Raw genomic sequence first — 19,807 nt, forward strand, 5'->3', positions numbered from 1 at the left:
GGAAATTAAAAAAAATAAAATAAATAATTGGGACCTAATGAAACTTAAAAGCTTTTGCACAGCAAAGGAAACCATAAACCAGACGAAAAGACCACCCTCAGAATCAGAGAAAATATTTACAAATGAAGCAACTGACAAAGGATTAATCTCCAAAATTTACCAGCAGCTCATGCAGCTCAATATCAAAAAAACAAACAACCGTATCCAAAAATGGGCAGAAGACCTAAAAAGACATTTCTCCAAAGAAGATATACAGATTGCCAACAAACACACGAAAGGATGCTCAATATCACTAACCATTAGAGAAATGCAAATCAAAACCAGAATTAGGTATCACCTCACACCTGTCAGAATGGCCCTCATCAAAATATCTACAAACAATAAATGCTGGAGAGGGTGTGGTGAAAAGGGAACCCTCTTGCACTGTTGGTGGGAATGTAAATTGATACAGCCACTATAGAGAACAGTATGGAGGTTCCTTAAAAAACTAAAAATAGAGCTACCATACGACCCAGCGATCACACTACTGGGCATATACCCTGAGAAAACCATCATTCAAAAAGAGTCATGTACCACAATGTTCATTGCAGCTCTATTTACAGTAGCCTGGACACGGAAGCAACCTAAGTGTCCATCAACAGACGAATGGATAAAGAAGACGTGGCACATATATACAATAGAATATTACTCAGCCATAAAAAGAAACGAAATTGAGTTATTTGTAGAGAGGTGGATGGACCTAGAGTCTCTCATACAGAGTGAAGTAAGTCAGAAAGAGAAAACAAATACGGTATGCTAGCACATATATATGGAATCTAAAAAATAAATCGTTCTGAAGAACCTAGGGTCAGGACAGGAGTAAAGATGCAGACGTAGAGCACGGACTTGAGGACTCAGGGAGGGGGAAGGGTAGGCTGGGCCGAAGTGAGAGAGTGGCATGGACTTACATGTAATATCAAATGTAAAACAGATAGCTAGTGGGAAGCAGCCACATGTCACAGGTAGATCAGCTCAGTGCTTTGTGACCACATACAGGGGTGGGATAGGGAGGGTGGGAGGGAGACGCAAGAGGGGGGAGATATGGGGATATATGTATAGCTGATTCACTTTGTTATAAAGCAGAAACTAACACACCATTGTAAACAATTATACTCCAATAAAGATGTTTAAAAAAAAAAATGAGCACAGGGTAGAGTTTTTATGACTTGTCAGGATTGAAATGCTTTAGCTGTACTCTGAGAGAACACTTGTATGAGCCCTGCATACTGTACGTATGGCTTTCAGGAGGGTTATTTGTAGATCATCTCAATGAACTTTTTAAGCATCTGCATGAAAATCACAATTAAAGCAAGGAAAATGCTGATAAAAAACACATCAACATTCCTTTAGCTTCAAGGAAATGTCGTGATATCTAGTCATTAACTGTGCAATCTGCCCTCAGACTTTCTTCTGCCTTAGTACGCTAAAGAGAAAAAGGTCTTCTGAGAACAATGTTTTTTAATTCTTCATGCTTTGCTGCTCTACTGTGAAGTCCTAATTCCTGTGAATCCGAACACTCATTAACTCTCAAGAACTGCTATTAGCTATCTGGAGTCAAATGAATGTAAAGGGGAAAAAAGGGGCAAAGTTTAATTTCAAACAAATAAAAGGGTTTTTGTTATATTGTTAAGGCTGTGTGTATTGGGTTTCTATTTGCTTGTTTGGCTATCGATAGAACAAATAGAGGTTAACTGTTTTTTTTTTTGCGGTACGCGGGCCTCTCACTGTTGTGGCCTCTCCCGTTGCGGAGCACAGGCTCCAGACGCGCAGGCTCAGCGGCCATGGCTCAGGGGCCCAGCCGCTCCGCGGCATGTGGGATCTTCCCGGACCGGGGCACGAACCCGTGTTCTCTGAATCAGCAGGCGGACTCTCAACCACTGCGCCACCAGGGAAGCCCGATTAACTTTTTTAAAGTAATCACAATTTTATTTTCCAATCAAAGACTGCATTAATATCAGTCTTCATTATTTCCATTTTTTTCTGATTTTTCTAAATCTTAAATTATCTTGTTTCTATAACATACTGTTGCTTTTGTTTTAGAAAGACAGAGGGAGGAAGGAAGGAAGCTGGAGTTCATTGACATTTTCTAGTTTGAATTCTTTATGTCTTTTCAATTTGAAGAACTCAAGGTAATGTGGTATCTCCCATTTTAATTTCATTTTTAATAATGGTCCAAGTGTTCTAGCTGTACGTACTATCGTCTATATCAAGAAAGAGTATGCCCCTGTAATATTTACTTCACTTTCTTTATTCTTTCTATAGGGAACATTTAAGATGACCTTCAGTTGTTCTCTATCTCACTGATAAAATTACTTTTGCACAAAAGCAACTTTCAAAAAGTATGGCTTCATCATAACAGATTAACATGATTCTGTAGGCTCCTTTTAAATCACATGACATTTACATCAGTCTTCATTTACAAGATCACATAAAGGTTGCCTTGTACCCTCATTTTTGTCTTTGTCCAAAACAGAATAGAATACAATTTTCCTATTTATAAGTTGATAGAAAACCTGACTTAATCCCATTACTACACTGCAATCTGCCACATATGTGGCAAAAAGTAAAAGCCCATAATATAGAAAAATATTATTAAGCTATAAAAGTGGGGGAATGTAAAAATTCAGCCAACATCTTAGTAAAAGTACTATAGGAAAAACTATTCTAATTGACTGCTATTCTAAATTTTTGTCACAAGACAGAATTGCCAGGTGTTTATGTGTGTGTGTGTTTATGTTATAGTTGCTGATTTAAACATTTATAACATCTACTCAAAAATTAAAATTCATTTCTAGATTTCTTCTTCAATAGTACTAGAAACTGATGAACATATATGCATTGGGTAAATTAAATAATATTAATTTCATATTACTATTTTACAATATAAATTAAAAGCCAGTATTATGAAAACTTTGTGATTGCTGAAGCACATTTTGTGAAAAATGTAACTGCACCCAATTTAGAGAATTTAAGGTTTGAAATGGTAATGCAAAGCAAAACAGAAAAGAAAAAATTGTAGTTCTTAAAGAATGTTTACCATACATTTTACCTGATTTTTCCAAACACACTGGAGTCAATTCTACATGCTTCTGTAGAAACATATGCACTTACCCACCACCACTGCCCCCCAATCATCACCACTAGGGAAGAAATGCTAATCTGAACTGAAAGATTCTAGGCCAGTGATTGAACAATGTGACTGAGTGGACAGAGCCACTGTGAGTGTGAAAGTCACCACACACTTACTCTTTTTATGTGGCTGCAGTAATTGAAGAATTAGGTTTAAATTTCACAGGTCTCTTAAATCTCAAATTGATCAAAGGGTGATGCATTAACCTTAGTCCCTGAACTAAAACACAGTATTCCAACTTATTTTACCAGGGATTTCTGTAATGGGGCTTAGAAGATAAGCTCAGCTAATATAGTGGCATTTCATGTTCCTTTGCCAGTATTTCCTGTATAATTATTAAATTATGCTATAGGAGAGGTGAGTGTGTTTTGGAACAAGGCTTGATACTCATGGTTCCACCTGCCAAATGCTTCTCAGCCTTTTTCATGCTGCAGACATGAAGAAAATTACAAATATAATATTTATATAATTATATAAATACTTAATAAACATATAAATATTATATAATGCTTGTATATTATGATGTTATATTATATTACATTATACATATTATATTCCCTGAGGGAAATTAGAGGGATAAGAGTGTCTGTATTGAGTTTGGTGAGTAAAAAGAAAAATTATATTGCCTAAATATTACATAAAGGTAAAAAGTACATATACAAAGTATTGAGGAAAAGAACAGTATTGAATTTTGTGCAAATATTGTATAATATTCCTCACTGGAACTTCAAGGGCTGGATGTCACTCACTGTACTTGCCAGCTGCAGAGATAATATAAATAAAGCACTTTCCAACATTTTCATAAGAAAATTAGGATCAGGTTTTATGCTTTAGATGACTATACACAATTCTTAACCAAGATGTTTTCACCATAATCGCCTCAAAAATCTTGGTAGTTTCCACTGATGTGAATTTTATTTCAAACAAGCAGATGATCAGAAATGTTAAAACATGTCTTTTACAACCATTCAAATTTTACAACCATTGACATTGTCACTAAGAGTAATTGTAAACTTCCTGTGATATGCAAAAATATTTCAAATCCAATCAGAAATTTAAAGTCAAACGTTCTGAGATAGTGATGAGGCTCTAATGTAGAACAGGCATGCATTGTTCAACAACAGATCAGGTTATCAGTGGGTGAAAACATCAGCCACTATGAGTGGATGCAGAGACTAAGTATATGAGAAGACACACTTGGGCCACTGCCTGAGGCTGCGCCTCCCAGGAGCCCCTGCCCAGCCACCCGCAGCCCTCTTCCCACCGCTGGCCGCACCTTGGGCTGAGATCTGAGCTCCTTGGACACCTGGACCACGAACTCCTCTGGCAACTCCACGGGGCCCTTGTCCACGATGAGCAGTGGCGCGCTCCGCAGCTGGCTGCTGAAGGAGATGTCTGGGAGGTAGAGCGCCTCCTGGGCTGCGCTCAGCATGTCGCAGTGGAGCAGCAAGGGCTGGATGTCGCTCACTGTGCTTGCCACCTGCGGGGACCGCAGGGCGCACCATCAGACTCCGCTCAGCTCAGGCCGGCCTCAGAGGAGCCCTGCTAGGGGCTATTCCCAGGCTGCTCTCTGCTGCAGGCCATAGGCCCAGGGCTCCACCACCCCAGGCCCCACAGACAACCCTGGAGCTGAGGACATGGTATCTCCTAGTCGCTAGTGTGATACTGACTGTATAACTCTGTCCTAGTTAATCACAATCTTAAGTAAGCAAAAAACCTCATCCTAATTCCTAACAATGATTTAAAAATTAAATATAATTTTGAAAGCAGAGAGAGCTAACTGAAAAAATATAAAGATTATTTATATTTGTTAAAGATTCACAGCATTCTGTTATAATTTATGGGCACTAATATCTGTGTCAATAAAAATACTGGTTATTGAACTTAAATATTTACACATGAAAAGCTTGATAAGGAATGGGTGAAGAAAGTTTCAGAGAGGTTTTCTTTTTATTAGTTTCGTTTGCTGTACTGTTACACTTACATGGATTGTTTTATATTTATTTATATGTTTCAGGTCACTTAACCTTTTTGGAAAGATGCTATATTAAGGTCTGTGATGGACATTAGGGTGAAAAGGATATACATACATTTTTGCCATTTACATACACAGTGATTTTACTGACAAATGGTACATATTACATAAATGAATAAATATGGAAGACCAAGACAATAATGAAAAAATAAAATTGCACAAACATGACTATTTTTTAATATTCACAAAACAGTCATACATTATGTGATATGAAAAACAGAACAATATAAGTACAGGATTTTGTTTTTTTGGTGAATTGGTACAGATACATATTTCTCTACACTAATTGCAACTAGTGTAATAAATAGGAGTGATAATGAAAATGTTCCTATTAACAGAAAGAAAAAGACTTTACAAGGAAGAAGATCTTGCTTTACATAATTATTTTTAACATTATAACATGCATATTAAAAACATGATAATAATGCTATAGGGCTACCATTCAATAGTCAGGACAGAAACTAAGAAATTCGATAAAGCAAGAGAATTTTAGATCATCTTTCTAACACTGGAAGTTTATAAAGTAGCGCTACAATTTCTTGATATATAAAATATTTGCAAATTAAGAGTGAAAAACATGTTCTCCTCCAAATCACAACAAATGATACAGCTCTTATAGAAAACAAAAATTATATTAAGAATTCTGTCAAACAATCCATCTACAATGAAAAAGTTTAGAATATAACTTTAAGGCATCACCCTTAAACATTTTTATTTAAACTCATTATAAAGTGTGTGTACTAAAATATCTAGGCAAGAGGTAATCTGAGTGCTATTTTGATAGTTCATGTGAATGAAAAGGTGTCAAAGAAGGAAACAAGTTTTAAGACCAAAAAAACTGTGAAAATTAAAATCTCTAAATAATTACCTCCAGTGGCATCTTTTCTGATCTTTTAACTTCCAAAATATCATTCTCTTTGTTATCCAAAATGACAATGTGACTAATTTTTTATTATTTTTACATGAATATATACAGGTATGTTTTTGCTAACACCTTTTTTACTGCTCTATGGAAGGAAATTAGGAAAAGATTATAAAGCTATTATTTATCTTGCAAGCTTGAGTTATAATAAAGTTGAAAGATTTCACCCTCAGCCAAATTAACATATAAGGACATTCGGAGTGATGGAACATGCATTTACTTGTTCATTCATTCAACAAATATGCTTTGAGTTTCCATTATATGCCAGGTCCTTTTCTAGGTGCTCGAGATTTTGGTGAACAAAACAGATAACATACCTACTTTAATGAATCACCCATTCTTGTGTGGGAGATGGAGAATAATGCAAATACATAAATAATTTTAATACAATACAGATATGAGTAAACCATAGAAAGTTTAAGTAGGGTAATATGTAAAGGCTACTCTGTTTAGGTTTTTATGGAAGACATATCTATGGGAGTAAACTTTAAACTGAGATCTCAAAATATTGGTAGCTCTAGTCATACAAAAATCAGGAGTAAAGAGCATTGCAGCCTGCTGCAAAGGCCTCAGGCTGGAACCACCTTGGTCTGATCAAGAAATTGCACAATGGCCAATGAAGCTGTATATAGTGGACTAGGAGAAGAGTAATCTGGAATGAGATCAGAAAGGTAAGCAACAGTCAGATCATGGGCTTTGTAAACCTGGGCAAGGTTTTTAGTTTGGGGACAATCAACCATCTGTTTAGGATACTGAATAAAGCTCCTGGGAAAAAAAGACTAGGGCAGGACAGGGAAAAAGACATAGGAATAATGATCTCTACTGAATTAGAGATTATTTCAGGAAAGGTCAATCGCTAGAGTAGGCAGAGAATTATAATTGATTTAAAATTCATATAGAGTGGAATCACCATCAGTTGAAAAATATAATAGTGCCTGCATTAATTGAAAGAATCTCAGCTTAAACAAGAAATAGACAAAAATGTTTGAACTATAACCAGAAAGCAAAGTCTAGGGACCTAGAAAGAATAGATCTGGATCAAAGAACAAAATAATTCCATGTGGTAAGACTGAGGAAAATAAAAATACCAGGAAGTTAAGTAGACTTTTACTCATAAATTAAAGGAGATTAGACTCCAAGGTGTTCCATGAAGCTGGATTATCTTATATGTCTATAGATCAGCCTCTCCTTTAAACTGACCATCTCTATTAAAGGAAACCAGAGTCACAGACCACTGGAAGCAAAAGTGGAGGGGACGTTACACTGCCCACATGGAGAAGGGCTGTTAGAACAGAGCCAAAATCTTAATTTTTGTTTTAAAAAATATTGTATATGTTATACTTAAGGTATTATATAAATTCTGGGGAAATACTTACTCAAGTATAAATATAAATCTAATTTTTCTTCCTGAAGCTATTATAAAAATAAATCTTCAAGATAAACATCACTGTTGTAAGTCTGGTATTCCATTAAAAGCACTGAATCTCAAGTCTGGAAAGAATTATTCAACTCACACAATAGATAACCCTTAGAGCATCACTACTAAAAATCTCCAAGTTTCACACAAGGAGACAGTGATCACAAACTCACTCTGTTCTTGGGCCACCCAATCCCATTTGAAGCAGCAAGTTCTTCCTCATGTTGAAAAAGGTGTGATATCTATACTCTGGCTTCTCCATCCACTTGTCTAAATTTGATACAAATGGGCTATGTGCAAAACATATCAAGCTACTCCTAGAAGGCATTTGTCTTCAGATATCTGAAGATAGCCTTCACATCCTGAATGTCTCTTTTCTTCTCCAGATTCATAAGGGAAAGGTTTCTTTCAAATTAACTATGAAAAAATACCCCACAATGTTGTAACATTATCTGTACTTGGAAGGTATCCCTCTTATGCTCCACACCCATCTCTACTTGAGACCACATTTTCAAACTTTGTTGTATGTAATTTTAGGATGTCTCAAAGGTAATTTTGGTTCCAGGGCAGGAAGTAACGATGAGGCCAATACATCTTGTTCTTCTTTCTTTCTATCCTTCTTCAAAGAGAGAAAAACTTCATTCTTAACTTCTTTAAAAATTACATATCTGATTCAGATTTCATTTTTTTAAAAGAGGGACACACTAATTTTTTTAAAATGTGAGTTGCTTTAATCATTAATAATATTAAAAGTTCATCATAAGTAATGTAAATTATTGCCATACTTAAATTGTCCACATAATTAATTCATATTCAGATATTTTTACTATTTAAACACTTTGATTCTGCTTTCCTAGTGGGCAAGAATGAAATATAAAAATTAATATTTCACAACCTACTGAAATGATCAAAATATTTCCACTATGTTTAAGTGTAGTCTCCAAACATCAAAGGCCATCAGAGTATCAAAGTTCCTGAATATTGGCTGTGGGTAAATATGAGGCAAGAAGAAAAGGAAAAATAATGAGCATGTAAGAGGTAAAGTATTCATGATGGTGGTACCAGAGTTTTCATATTATCTGTGGAGCTTATAATTGAAATAAATATTAAAATATCAGATTTCAATAATATATGCCTTCAGAGATCAAAACTGATTTATAATTAATAAAAATACTAAATAAGCATAGTTTCTAACCAATTTCAACTGCTTCTATTTTCTTGTTCACCTTAGGTGAGTAGCGATGTAATTCAATTATTCAGCTTCTTCCTCCAAACATCTATTGATCATAATAGTGAGCCTGGAATCTAGACATAGCAATGGGCTGCAGTACTAAGATATTTCTAAGGAGAGAGAAATGCTTACAACAAGACATCATCAGAGTGTTATTTATCAGAGTTACATGTGATTTAACATTCATATTCATGAGTCATTCGTCTTTGTGTTTTGGGGTAATAGTTTACCATATCTTTTTAATAATTAGCTACTGTAATGTATGTACTGTAATTATAGCTATGACCCTAACCTACATATTCAATTCTGCCTTTCACTATTATCTCTTGAATACAAAACTTATTCCCTATATGTACCTGCCAAATCCTTTGTTTAAATTATCCTTCTTAACAGGAAATTCTTTCCCCTACTGCTCAGGCTTTCCAAATGACATTCCCGGTATCATGCTTCCCATAATTATTCTAAACTATTCACTATGTATATAATCAGCACCAAATTTCACACTACTTCCCTTCTATTCTCTACTAAAATCTAAAATCTAAAATTTTAAATCTACTTTTAAATTAAAATTTAAATCTTCTAAACATTTAAAATCTTGATTTCCTTTTTATTTCCAAGATTTAAGCAAATACAATACTGCTTTCCTTAAATCAAACTTTACAAACTTTACTTCTTTTGTTTCTAGCTCGTTCTTCTATATGCTGAGTTGGTTGGTTTATTTCTAATTTAAATCATAGGTCTACAAAATAAGGCAATTCTCAGTAGGTTATTAAAATGCCTTTGGAAGAAGTCTCCATGAGCTGGTTAAGGAATTCTGACTTGAGTTTCTCTTCTAACAACTATTTGAAATGTCACTGCATCATTAGATTGCATCATAGATCCAAGTATATTTGTTCATCTTAAAATTACTGATCCTACTACTTATGATTCAAGGGATTGTTGTGAGTATTCGCTGAGCTATTGTGTGCAAAAGTGTTCAGCTAACTGCAAAGTGCTACATAAATGCTAGAAATTATATTGAAATACTTATAACAACAAATGATTGATACAGAATATCTAATCCAATTCAGTCCCATATCTATAACTATATCTATCTATTTATGTATAGAGAGAGGGAGGAAGGGGTGGGAGGAAGCCGGAGGGAAAAGAGAGAGAAAGGGAGACAGACTACTGCTTTCATTTCTTTTCTTATAAGTAAAGGTCATTTTCCAATTCTGCTTCCTTTTGCATACCTGAAAGGCTCTACCTTTCTCCCAGCACCTTCATTTTGGCCACATAAATAAATTACTACTCTTCCTGATTTCTCCCTAGAAGTGCATGTGAACAGCTGCAAAATTCCTTTCTAGGCTGGGTAGTAATCTCTAACAACCATCATAAAAGTTCCAATTCAAGCACCTGACTAAGGATGCCACCAAGTAGAAATTACATCATGGAAGTTCTAACACAGAGAAAAATCTGACTTAATTCTGGGTCTTACAAGAAAATGGCTCCGAAGTGATGAATTGTCTACCTATGTATGATGAAGCAACCTTCATAGTATACGCGAATATTATTCAATTTAACTCAACAGACTCCTTCTCTGGGCTGAACTGTCTTATGAAGCGTTGGTATGTCCTGTGCGGGCAAGCAATTTTCCCTTCAGACTGGGTTCCTTGCTCTCCTTCTCTACAACATAGCTGTTTCAGTAAAATAAAATATAATATGGCTAAACTTTCACCAGAAGACTGAACAGTCAAGTTATGAAAGCTATATAAGACATCCTGAGACTAGTGGAAGAAGCAAACACTTGTTACGAGTAAAGCTAAAGGGAAACTTAATTCCTAGTGTTAAAAAACAAAAGAAACATTAAAAGATTATTTTTTTATTTTATTTTATTTTTTTTTTTGCGGTACGCGGGCCTCTCACTGTTGTGGCCTCTCCTGTTGTGGAGCACAGGCTCCGGACGCGCAGGCTCAGCGGCCATGGCTCACGGGCCCAGCCGCTCGGCGGCATGTGGAATCTTCCCGGACCGGGGCACGAACCCGTGTCCCCTGCATCGTCAGGCGGACTCTCAACCACTGCGCCACAAGGGAAGCCCTAAAAGATTATTTTTAATTGTCTTTCATGTATGGCATCTTCCATGTTTTAAACATAGAAGAAAAATTGTGGCTTATTCATTGTAATGGTTGCCTAGATTGCAATATTGTAATGTAAATATCTCAAACATTTCTTAAAATGAGTAAGCAGAGTAAGATTTTTGCTACTGATGTAAATTTGTAAAAAAAAAAAATCAGTTTCTGACAAAAAGACATTATTTTCATTCGAATTAAATAAAATGCCTATTACATATCTTGTTCCTCAGAAGAGTGATAACTAATAGCTTTTTTTTTTCCAAACTAAAAACACCTGCCTCTTTGTAAACATAATGCAAACAGATTTCAATTCATGATAACAAAAGAAAAATTCTGGAATTTATTCTTTGGAAAATACGGATTTTCTTTTAACTTCTCTCCCTCTACTCCCCTCTTAAAGGATATTAAAATTTTAATGGTATAGAAAATGTGCTTTCAGAATGTTGTAAATAATTTCTTTAAAAATCTTTATAACTGTAGTAATGGGGCACTTTTCTTAATCACGTTGCCAATTGTACTCGACATGTGGGAAAAAAAACAGCAAAACCATACATATTTTGACAGAGATCTGTCTCATTAGCGAGTTCTTTCCCCCCATCCTAAGTTAACCATAACTGGCATCTCTGAAGGTAGTTGAGAAAATGAAAACTTTTTATGTACTTTTTTTTGGTAATAAGAGACTTTTACCCCTCCACCCCCTCTTCAATACACATACTAAATGAAGGCCTAAATGCTGGCTCACAAGAAAGCTGATATGTTAACAGGCTCACAGGTCAAAACGATCGATTATATTATGTTGGTGATATATACACAGAGTGTAATTATTATTGGACACCTACTTTTAAAAATCGGCATAGTGGTTTTTAATCTTTGTGCAGAGCCACGACAACAAGCCTGCCTCTAACAACAGCCTGTAACCCATAAAACATCTGGGCTATCACAGCTCTTCCCACTGGCCTGAGCCATTGTGACTAATATAAAAGGCATCCTTTTAAGCAAATATGTAGTGTTCCTTGGAGGGAGCATCATACCAGCCTGTTGCTTTGAATTTTATGTATTATCTGTCTGCATTATTAAATCATGTGCCCTTAAAGTTTGCATGGTTTCACCAACTTCACTATCAAAAGGAATTTTTTTAAAAAGGATCATTGCTAAACAGTCACCACGATGTTGATTTGTAACAAGCGCTACAGAAAAGAATGGTCGTAATCTAATTCAGGTAGTGTCTATGATCACTACTCTCCTAGTATCTCTAACAGCCTGGAGAGAAGTAAAGTGTGAAAGCTGTTTTTTCTTTTATAAATATAGAGGGTTTTTTTCCTCTACATGGTCTAATCATATCTGGATCTTTTTTCCTCATGTCATCTGTTATTTCTTAATGCAACAACAAAATTAATCGGTTTTGAAGTCATCTGAGTCCAAGAAAAAAATGAATCGTAAAATGCTATTTTAATTTTGCATATTATTTTATCTTTGTATTTAATAAGCAATGATTTCTCTAATTTAGCTCAATGTATTTATCCCCTTTAAACTAATAAACTAATAAACATTAAACTAATAATATCAAAGTAAGGGTACATCTGTCACTCGTTATTCAATTCCTTCAAACCTGGGAAGAATAGTGAAGACAGGAAATTTGATTGGGCTTATAGTCTAATTAAAAGCAACAGGCTTAACTATGAATAGGTTTTCAACACTCTAACTTTTTTATTTTTTGCTGATCTAAGCTTAAGATGTTCATTAGTAACTCATTAAAGACTTAGTTACAGTCCAGTGCGTAAGTCCTGAATATAATGATGGAATGTGTGTACAAATGTGTAGGCTCATAATTAGAGAAACTGTCACATTTGGGGATTAAGAATATACAATGCAGTCTTTGAAAACCACTATGGAAAGTAAGTGACCCAAGATGGTGTTGTATTTTAAATTTTGCTTACTATCCAGGTCATTTGGTTTTTAGTTCTAATTCCTAAAGGTATGTTTTAATGACCACATTTTCACAGGATTAAATGTGTGAGGCTTTGGGCCTTTCTATACATTATTTTACTTAATCCTCATACTATAACAAGTAGGCCTAATTACCCCTTTAATAAATAAAGAAACTGTGATTCAAATTGGTTAAGGTCATGTTTCTTGGAAGTAATAGAATTGGAATTAGACTCTAAGGCTTGAAATCCTTCTACTTCATTCAATAGAACCATGCAAATTAGGATTCTAAAGCAGTTTAGATTGAATAATACTCTAAATTTCAGTTTCTGGGCTTCATTTAAGTATTACTTTCTAAATACTGACATCTTCCTTTATTCAGGGTTCCTTGAAACTGTAGAGCTGTTCACAGTATTAACATTTATAAATCATTATCTTTATTTAGTTTTCTCCTAATCTTTTCTCCCCAAATAGTACTATTTCAGATATGCCCAATGGGCTGAAATAGTGCAAGTTTACTAGGATCCTTTCCATATAGAACCTCAGGTCCTTTTCCATTTCTCATCTTTTTCCGTTTGTTTGTTTAAAGATGTGATATGAGTGAGTCCAGAGGACACTAATTAAAATATGTAGATTTGATAGAGAGACACAACAAATTGCCTAAATTTCTTGAGATGATTTAAAAGAGGTATTGAGTTGTTTGTAGAACATATCAGAGAAAACGAGTCTATGGAAATAAAATACTCAATATTTATAATATAACTTGAGCAATGATACAAAAAAATGTAAAAAAGGGGGATTTCCAGAATCTGGAAGGACAAGAATTCAGACTAGAACAAAAACAGAAACATTTCTGGCCACTACAATTAAAGCTTAATGTTCTTTACTATTTTCTTAAGGAGGAGTAATTGGAAACTAAATAGTAAAACCCAATGAATTACCTTGCTGTTTTGTGTATAATTCACCACTATACCGTTCACATCTCAGAAAAAAGTTTCAATCATTGTCAATTACTAGTTTTTGCCATCATAAAAAGAAAGCAGATTAATGAACTATTTTTAGGAATCAAATATGTAAGCAAAAGAGGAGATGGAGTGGGGCTAGACAAGCGATATATGATTTCAAAGTGAATTTAAAATAGATGAGATTTAAGTGGCTAAATCCAGGCAAAAAGCCTCTTTTACAAAATGCAGTCTAAAGAATTCTTAAATCTAAATGTATTCTAACATTGATATCTTGTGGTATTTTCTAAAAACGATATTTAAGAAAGCTTACAAATCAACAATAAAAATTGAGAAATGATTAAATAATATTTCTTCAAGTAAGTAATACAAATGACCAATGAGTACATGAAAAGAAGCTCAACATTATTCATTAAAGAAATACAAATCAAGACTGGGAGTTTAGCACTGACGTGTACACACTACTATATTTAAAACAGATAAACAAAAAGGATCTACTATATAGCAAAAATTAAAAAAAATTTAATTCAGTTTGTCAAAAAAAAAAGAAAAAAACTACAATGAGATACTACTTCATCTTTACTAGAATGGCTAAAAGAAAAAGGACAGACAATAACAAGTGCGAGTGAGAATGTGAGAATCCTCATACTGCCGTTTGGAATGTATAACTGTGCAACTACTCTGGAATATAGTTTAGCAGTTCCTCAAAATGCTAAATATAGTTATCATGACTCAGCAATTCCATTCCTAGGTGTATACCCAAGAAGTGAAAACATGTCCACACAAAAACTTGTACATGAGTTTTCATAACAGCAACACACAAATTAGCCAAAAAGTAGGAATAATCTAAATTTCCATCAACTAATAAATATAATGTGGTATATTCATACAATAGATTGTTATTTGGAAACAAAAAAAGAATTAACTACTTATACATGCTATGATATAAATAAATTTTAAAATTATTATGTTAAATGAAAGAAGCAAGTTGCAAAAGATAAAAAATTATATGATTCCATTTATACAAAATGTCTACAATAGGCAAACCCATAGAGACATTGGTTAGTGGTTGCCAGGGACTGGGGAGAAGGGGAAACTGGGTATGACTATTAATGGGTACAGAATTTCTTTTTGGAGGACTGATAACATTCTAAAATTGATTCAGCGATGGGTGCACAACTATGCATACACTAAAATTCACTGAACTAAACACTTTAAGTGGGTAAATTTTATGGTATGTGAAATATAAATCAATAAAGATATTTTTAAACTCCCATTTATACATTAAAAAAGATATTGGTGCATCAGATCTAGTTTTTTTAAAATCCACATGGCATCTTTTATAAATATTTTCTTCTTCCTTTATCACAAGAGGACTATGCTTTTCTGACTCATTTATAGATGTGGCTATGAGGAAGAGTTTTAATTAATGAAAAGGGAAGCAAAAGTAAAGTGCACTATTTCCAAGCATATCCATAAAAAACTTCCATTGGAATCTTCCCAATGCTTGTTCTTCCTTCCTGTAGACAGGAATGGCAATGAGCCTCAGAAAGATTTTGTAACCCTTGTTCCAAAATCAGACTGGGTCTCTGAATAACTGTGAGAACAAGAAAAGGGCATCCTCCCAGCCCCTACCACATACACACACACACACACACACACACACACACACACACACACACACATCCAACCAGAAACACCTGCCTTGGAATGCTTGGTGAACAAGAAAATATTCTCTAGAATCCATTATTCATTTTGGAATCTACTGTGACTACAGCCGAAGTTTATCCTATCTAATACATTGCTCAAGAATGGAAATTAGGGCTTCCCTGGTGGCACAGTGGTTGGGAGTCCGCCTGCCAATGCGACTCCAGGGGACGCGGGCTCGTTCCCCGGTAGTCCGGGAAGATCCCACATGCCGCGGAGCGGCTGGGCCTGTGAGCGATGGCCGCTGAGCCTGCGCGTCCAGAGCCTGTGCTCCGCAACGGGAGAGGCCACAACAGTGACAGGCCCGCGTACCGCAAAAAAAAAAAAAGAATGGAAATTAAAGTAGGTAACTCAAATTTCTTTCTCCAGAAATTTCATAATATATAATTGGAAGCACACACACACACACACACACACATACACACACACACTTGATTGGATCCCTATTTGACTACTTCTTGTCTTAGATATTTGATTTTCTGAGGACTCATTCCTATCAAATTACACCACAAACATACAGAGTGTAGTAATGTTTCAGGGATCTCTTTTACAATTGATCAATTTGCCTAATTTTGAGACTTTATCTTAATTACTGTACTTTCATAATATATATATTTATGTTCAATTTATGTCATCCTATTACTCTTTTCATTTCTTATTAACTTTTGTTTAATATTCTCTATATATATTTTTTAGAATAATTTTGTTGAATTTCTACATAGAAAAGCTCACATCAGTACTCTGAATGCAGTGTGTGAACATATATATGAATTAACTTGAAAATAACTTACAATTTTGCTATTCCTAGTCTTTTCATCTAAGAACATGGTATATTGCATGTCTTCTTTTATAACTCCCAGTAAGTTTCACATTTTTCTTCTCTTAGGTTCCATGTAGTTCCTGCTATGATACTTCCTAAGTAACTCAGGCATTTCATTGCTGTTTTGATGGAATCATATATGTATGTTTGAATCATACGCCTGAAATCAGTGCTCCCATTAATTCTGGGAAAGTTATTATTTATTGAATTTTCTGAGTACATCATTATACTCCTACAAATAATAATTATATCTTAATATTTGAATATTTACTCTTCTTATTTATATTTTGCTCATTATTATAGTAGCCAAAATTTGTGGAATTGTTTTAAACAAACTGTCATGATAACAAGCAAGGCTGTATTGATCATTTACTACCATTCATTTTAGATAGTATTAAGTTATTCATTATCAATTATTAAGTAATTATTAATTAACCTAAAAATGAATCATTCTTTTCTTTTACTTTCCATATCTCGAGATTTTCTTCTAGGGGTACAAAGATGCAGTCAAATTTTATATACAACCGTGTTCCATTTTGCTGCTATTTGTAATGGCAATGTATCAGTGACCTTCAATGCTGAGCCCTCAACATATGGTTAAACAATGGTTCATTCATATGACATGTTATCATAATTTTTTGAAACTTTAATAAGATGCTAGAAATGTCTGAATTTTAAGGTTAAGTCAAAATTTAAAATATAACTTTTATTTCTAGCATTATTCCAATTTTTTAAAAAATGTGCATACACATAACTGCAAAAAAAATCTAACAAGTATTAATATTAATTATACCACTGAGTCATGGGATTATTGGATTTTTTCTTTCTGATCTAAATTTGTATGAGGAGAATTACTTTGACAATAAAGTAGGAGACACTGGTAATGACAAACAAAAAAATACATGAGACTATGTTCTTGTGCTCTAACAGTAAGCTACAACCTTGACTTCTGGACAGTCAAATCACCGCAAACTATAATATGTGTAAACGAAATAAACACTGGAAGCTTATCAAATGTCATTGTGAGAATCTATTTTTGTACAAAGATGTCTATCTATTACTTTTGTAAGTACAACTAGCATATTTCTCTTGCAAATCCTTAGCTAGCCTAGCTTATTTGATCAAATCCTTCATATATATTTTTTCTGATAGGAATACAATTTTCTTTATTTAAAGAAACTAATTCTGCCATGATGGTAATATAGGGCAAATATAGATTCAAATAAAACAAAAATATAAGTATTAAAATGTAAATAGTTTATTTTCAATTTATCAATTAAAAACATGAAATAGAGAATGAATTAATCCTATGTTTCAATAGGGCCTTATTCTATACTGTCGAATTAAAACAGAATTCAATAGGGCCTTATTCTATACTGTCGAATTAAAAAAATATAATATATAGTGTCTTATTTGCATGACAAATCAATGAGACTCTTTCTTATTGCATTTCAATTTTTTATTTGGTCATTAAGTAATCATTTCCCAATCAGAATGGAGGAAATAAATGTATGAAAAATGCACTATGGCTATTTATATTAAATTATAAATATAAGAGAACTATTCTTAACATTGAGAATGAAAGTAAATAGCAATGCAAAGAAGAGGAAAACAGATAATTAGTTATTTATATATTATATATCAAAATACTTTGAAATTCATTCAATATCAAATATATGATGACCATCCTAGTGCAGTCACAGTCTACCCCAAAGCCAAGAAATACAAAAAAATATGATCCTAAACCCCCCAAATAGTCACAGTACATAAAATCTGAAAATAAAAATGTTATTTTATTCTCAAGGTATACCCGTGTTACTCATAGAGTATCACTACAATAAAATTCACATATAACATGTTTTGCAAGTGCAAAGGCAAAATAAAACTATTTTCCAATTGCCAACCTGCATACCGAATGTGTAGGGAAGGCTCCTAAACACATTCTTACAAAGGAAAGCTGTCAGGCATGCATTATTTGTAGTAAATATTGTGATATTAGAGACTGCATAGTTAACTTTTGAAATATATATTTTGAATTTCAGTACCGAGTGGCTAATGTAGATGGTGTTGGATGTGTTCGTAGTAACCTCAAATAACATGATAATGACAAAGATTTTTCTGTATAACATATTTGACCATAAAAACAGTGATATTACTGCAAGTATGACAAATTGCCTAGGCTGGCAAACATTATAAACATTTAAAGGATGATTAATTTCTAAAAATAACAAAGTTAAGCAGAGCTTAGAAGTCAACCTTTTTCACAATTAATAAAACATGACTTCATAAAAAAATTATACGGTAATATGTTGTGTTATAAAATGTAATTTTGTACTTTCTCAAGCTTTACATTTTATTAGAGGTCAAAAAATATTTTAAATTATTATTTTAAACCATTGACACATTAAATATTATAATTGTAAAAATAGTTAATAATAAAATGCAAATTACATAAAAACATATAGTACGAAATATATATGCGTTCGACAATTGTTTTGTCCCTGCTAAGAACTATTTATAATAATTAACTTCTTGGACATAATAAAGAACAGGTTTGCCTGTAAAGTCCATTAATATATAAATATTCATTCAACTTTAATGACAAAAAAATAGACTTGCAGAAAAAAGTACACATATGGTGGTCACAGAAGAATTTTTTTAAATTCTACTTTTTTCTGCAAAGGTACCATAAAAAGTATTGTTCCCTTTAGCACACAGTAGGTTCCAATGATCCTGTTTTCTATCTTATTAATTGTGACAGTTTCTAAACACAGTTTAATTAAGATGAGATGCAGTTAAAATATTTGAGCACCCCAATCACCTTCTCAACTCCCAACCCATTGTAGCTTGTGTGACATCCCTCCCAGGACCAGATGTCCTAGTCCAGGTCCTACACTGAAGCATATTGCTTTACTTCCAATAAGGATGAGTCCCAGGTGCCCATGTTATCACATGATTTTTGTTCTCCGATTCCCCCTTTTTCTCTTGCTCCCAACAAGATCAATAGAACAAAAAAACTTTTATCTTCATGCAACACTACATTAGTTAACAGCAAAGAACTGGCCACCTGCTTTAGCTGCTTCTCTTTACTTCTGCCAGGTCTCATTGCATTATAGATAAGGATTTTATGGCTGTACAAGAAGGGGGCACAGTCATGGTAAACAGAAAAAGAGAAATACAGAGGTACACAGAGACATAAAATATGGACAGATAAACACAGACCTAGAGACATTTCTTAATTTAAAACTTGTGTGTGTGTGTGTGTATATATATATATATATATATATACACACACACAATGTGGATATACTAATTAATTTTGTTTTCCTATAAAAAACACTGGCCAGACTTTCTAGGATGATGTGGGAGATTATTCAACTAATGTAAACATTATTCAGAATTAATTCTTCAGCTTAGTTTCTAATTTTACCCGTGTAGAAATCATGCAAAAAATGCTTCTCTGACAATTATATACTACCAATTATATACTACTAGCACTGACAATTG

General features: G+C 33.8%; 1 protein-coding gene across 4 annotated transcripts in view; it reads right to left on the bottom strand.

Annotated features, from left to right (window-relative positions):
* The window catches only part of ADGRL3 (adhesion G protein-coupled receptor L3), an 865,234-nt gene that overhangs the window by 548,061 nt on the left and 297,366 nt on the right, over nt 1-19,807 (bottom strand). Inside the window, exon 4 of one of the 4 annotated variants that reach the window (XM_029235471.1) lies at nt 4,446-4,649. The exons of the other annotated variants lie outside the window; for them this stretch is intronic. Within the exon in view, the coding sequence (XP_029091304.1) occupies nt 4,446-4,649 (204 nt within the window). The remainder of the gene's footprint in view (nt 1-4,445; nt 4,650-19,807) is intronic. 4 annotated transcript variants of the gene reach the window in all.

Source organism: Monodon monoceros, unplaced genomic scaffold, assembly GCF_005190385.1.
Source record: "Monodon monoceros isolate NGI ecotype Baffin Bay Population unplaced genomic scaffold, NGI_Narwhal_1 Super_Scaffold_20, whole genome shotgun sequence".
In the NCBI taxonomy this organism is placed as follows: Eukaryota; Metazoa; Chordata; class Mammalia; order Artiodactyla; family Monodontidae; genus Monodon; species Monodon monoceros.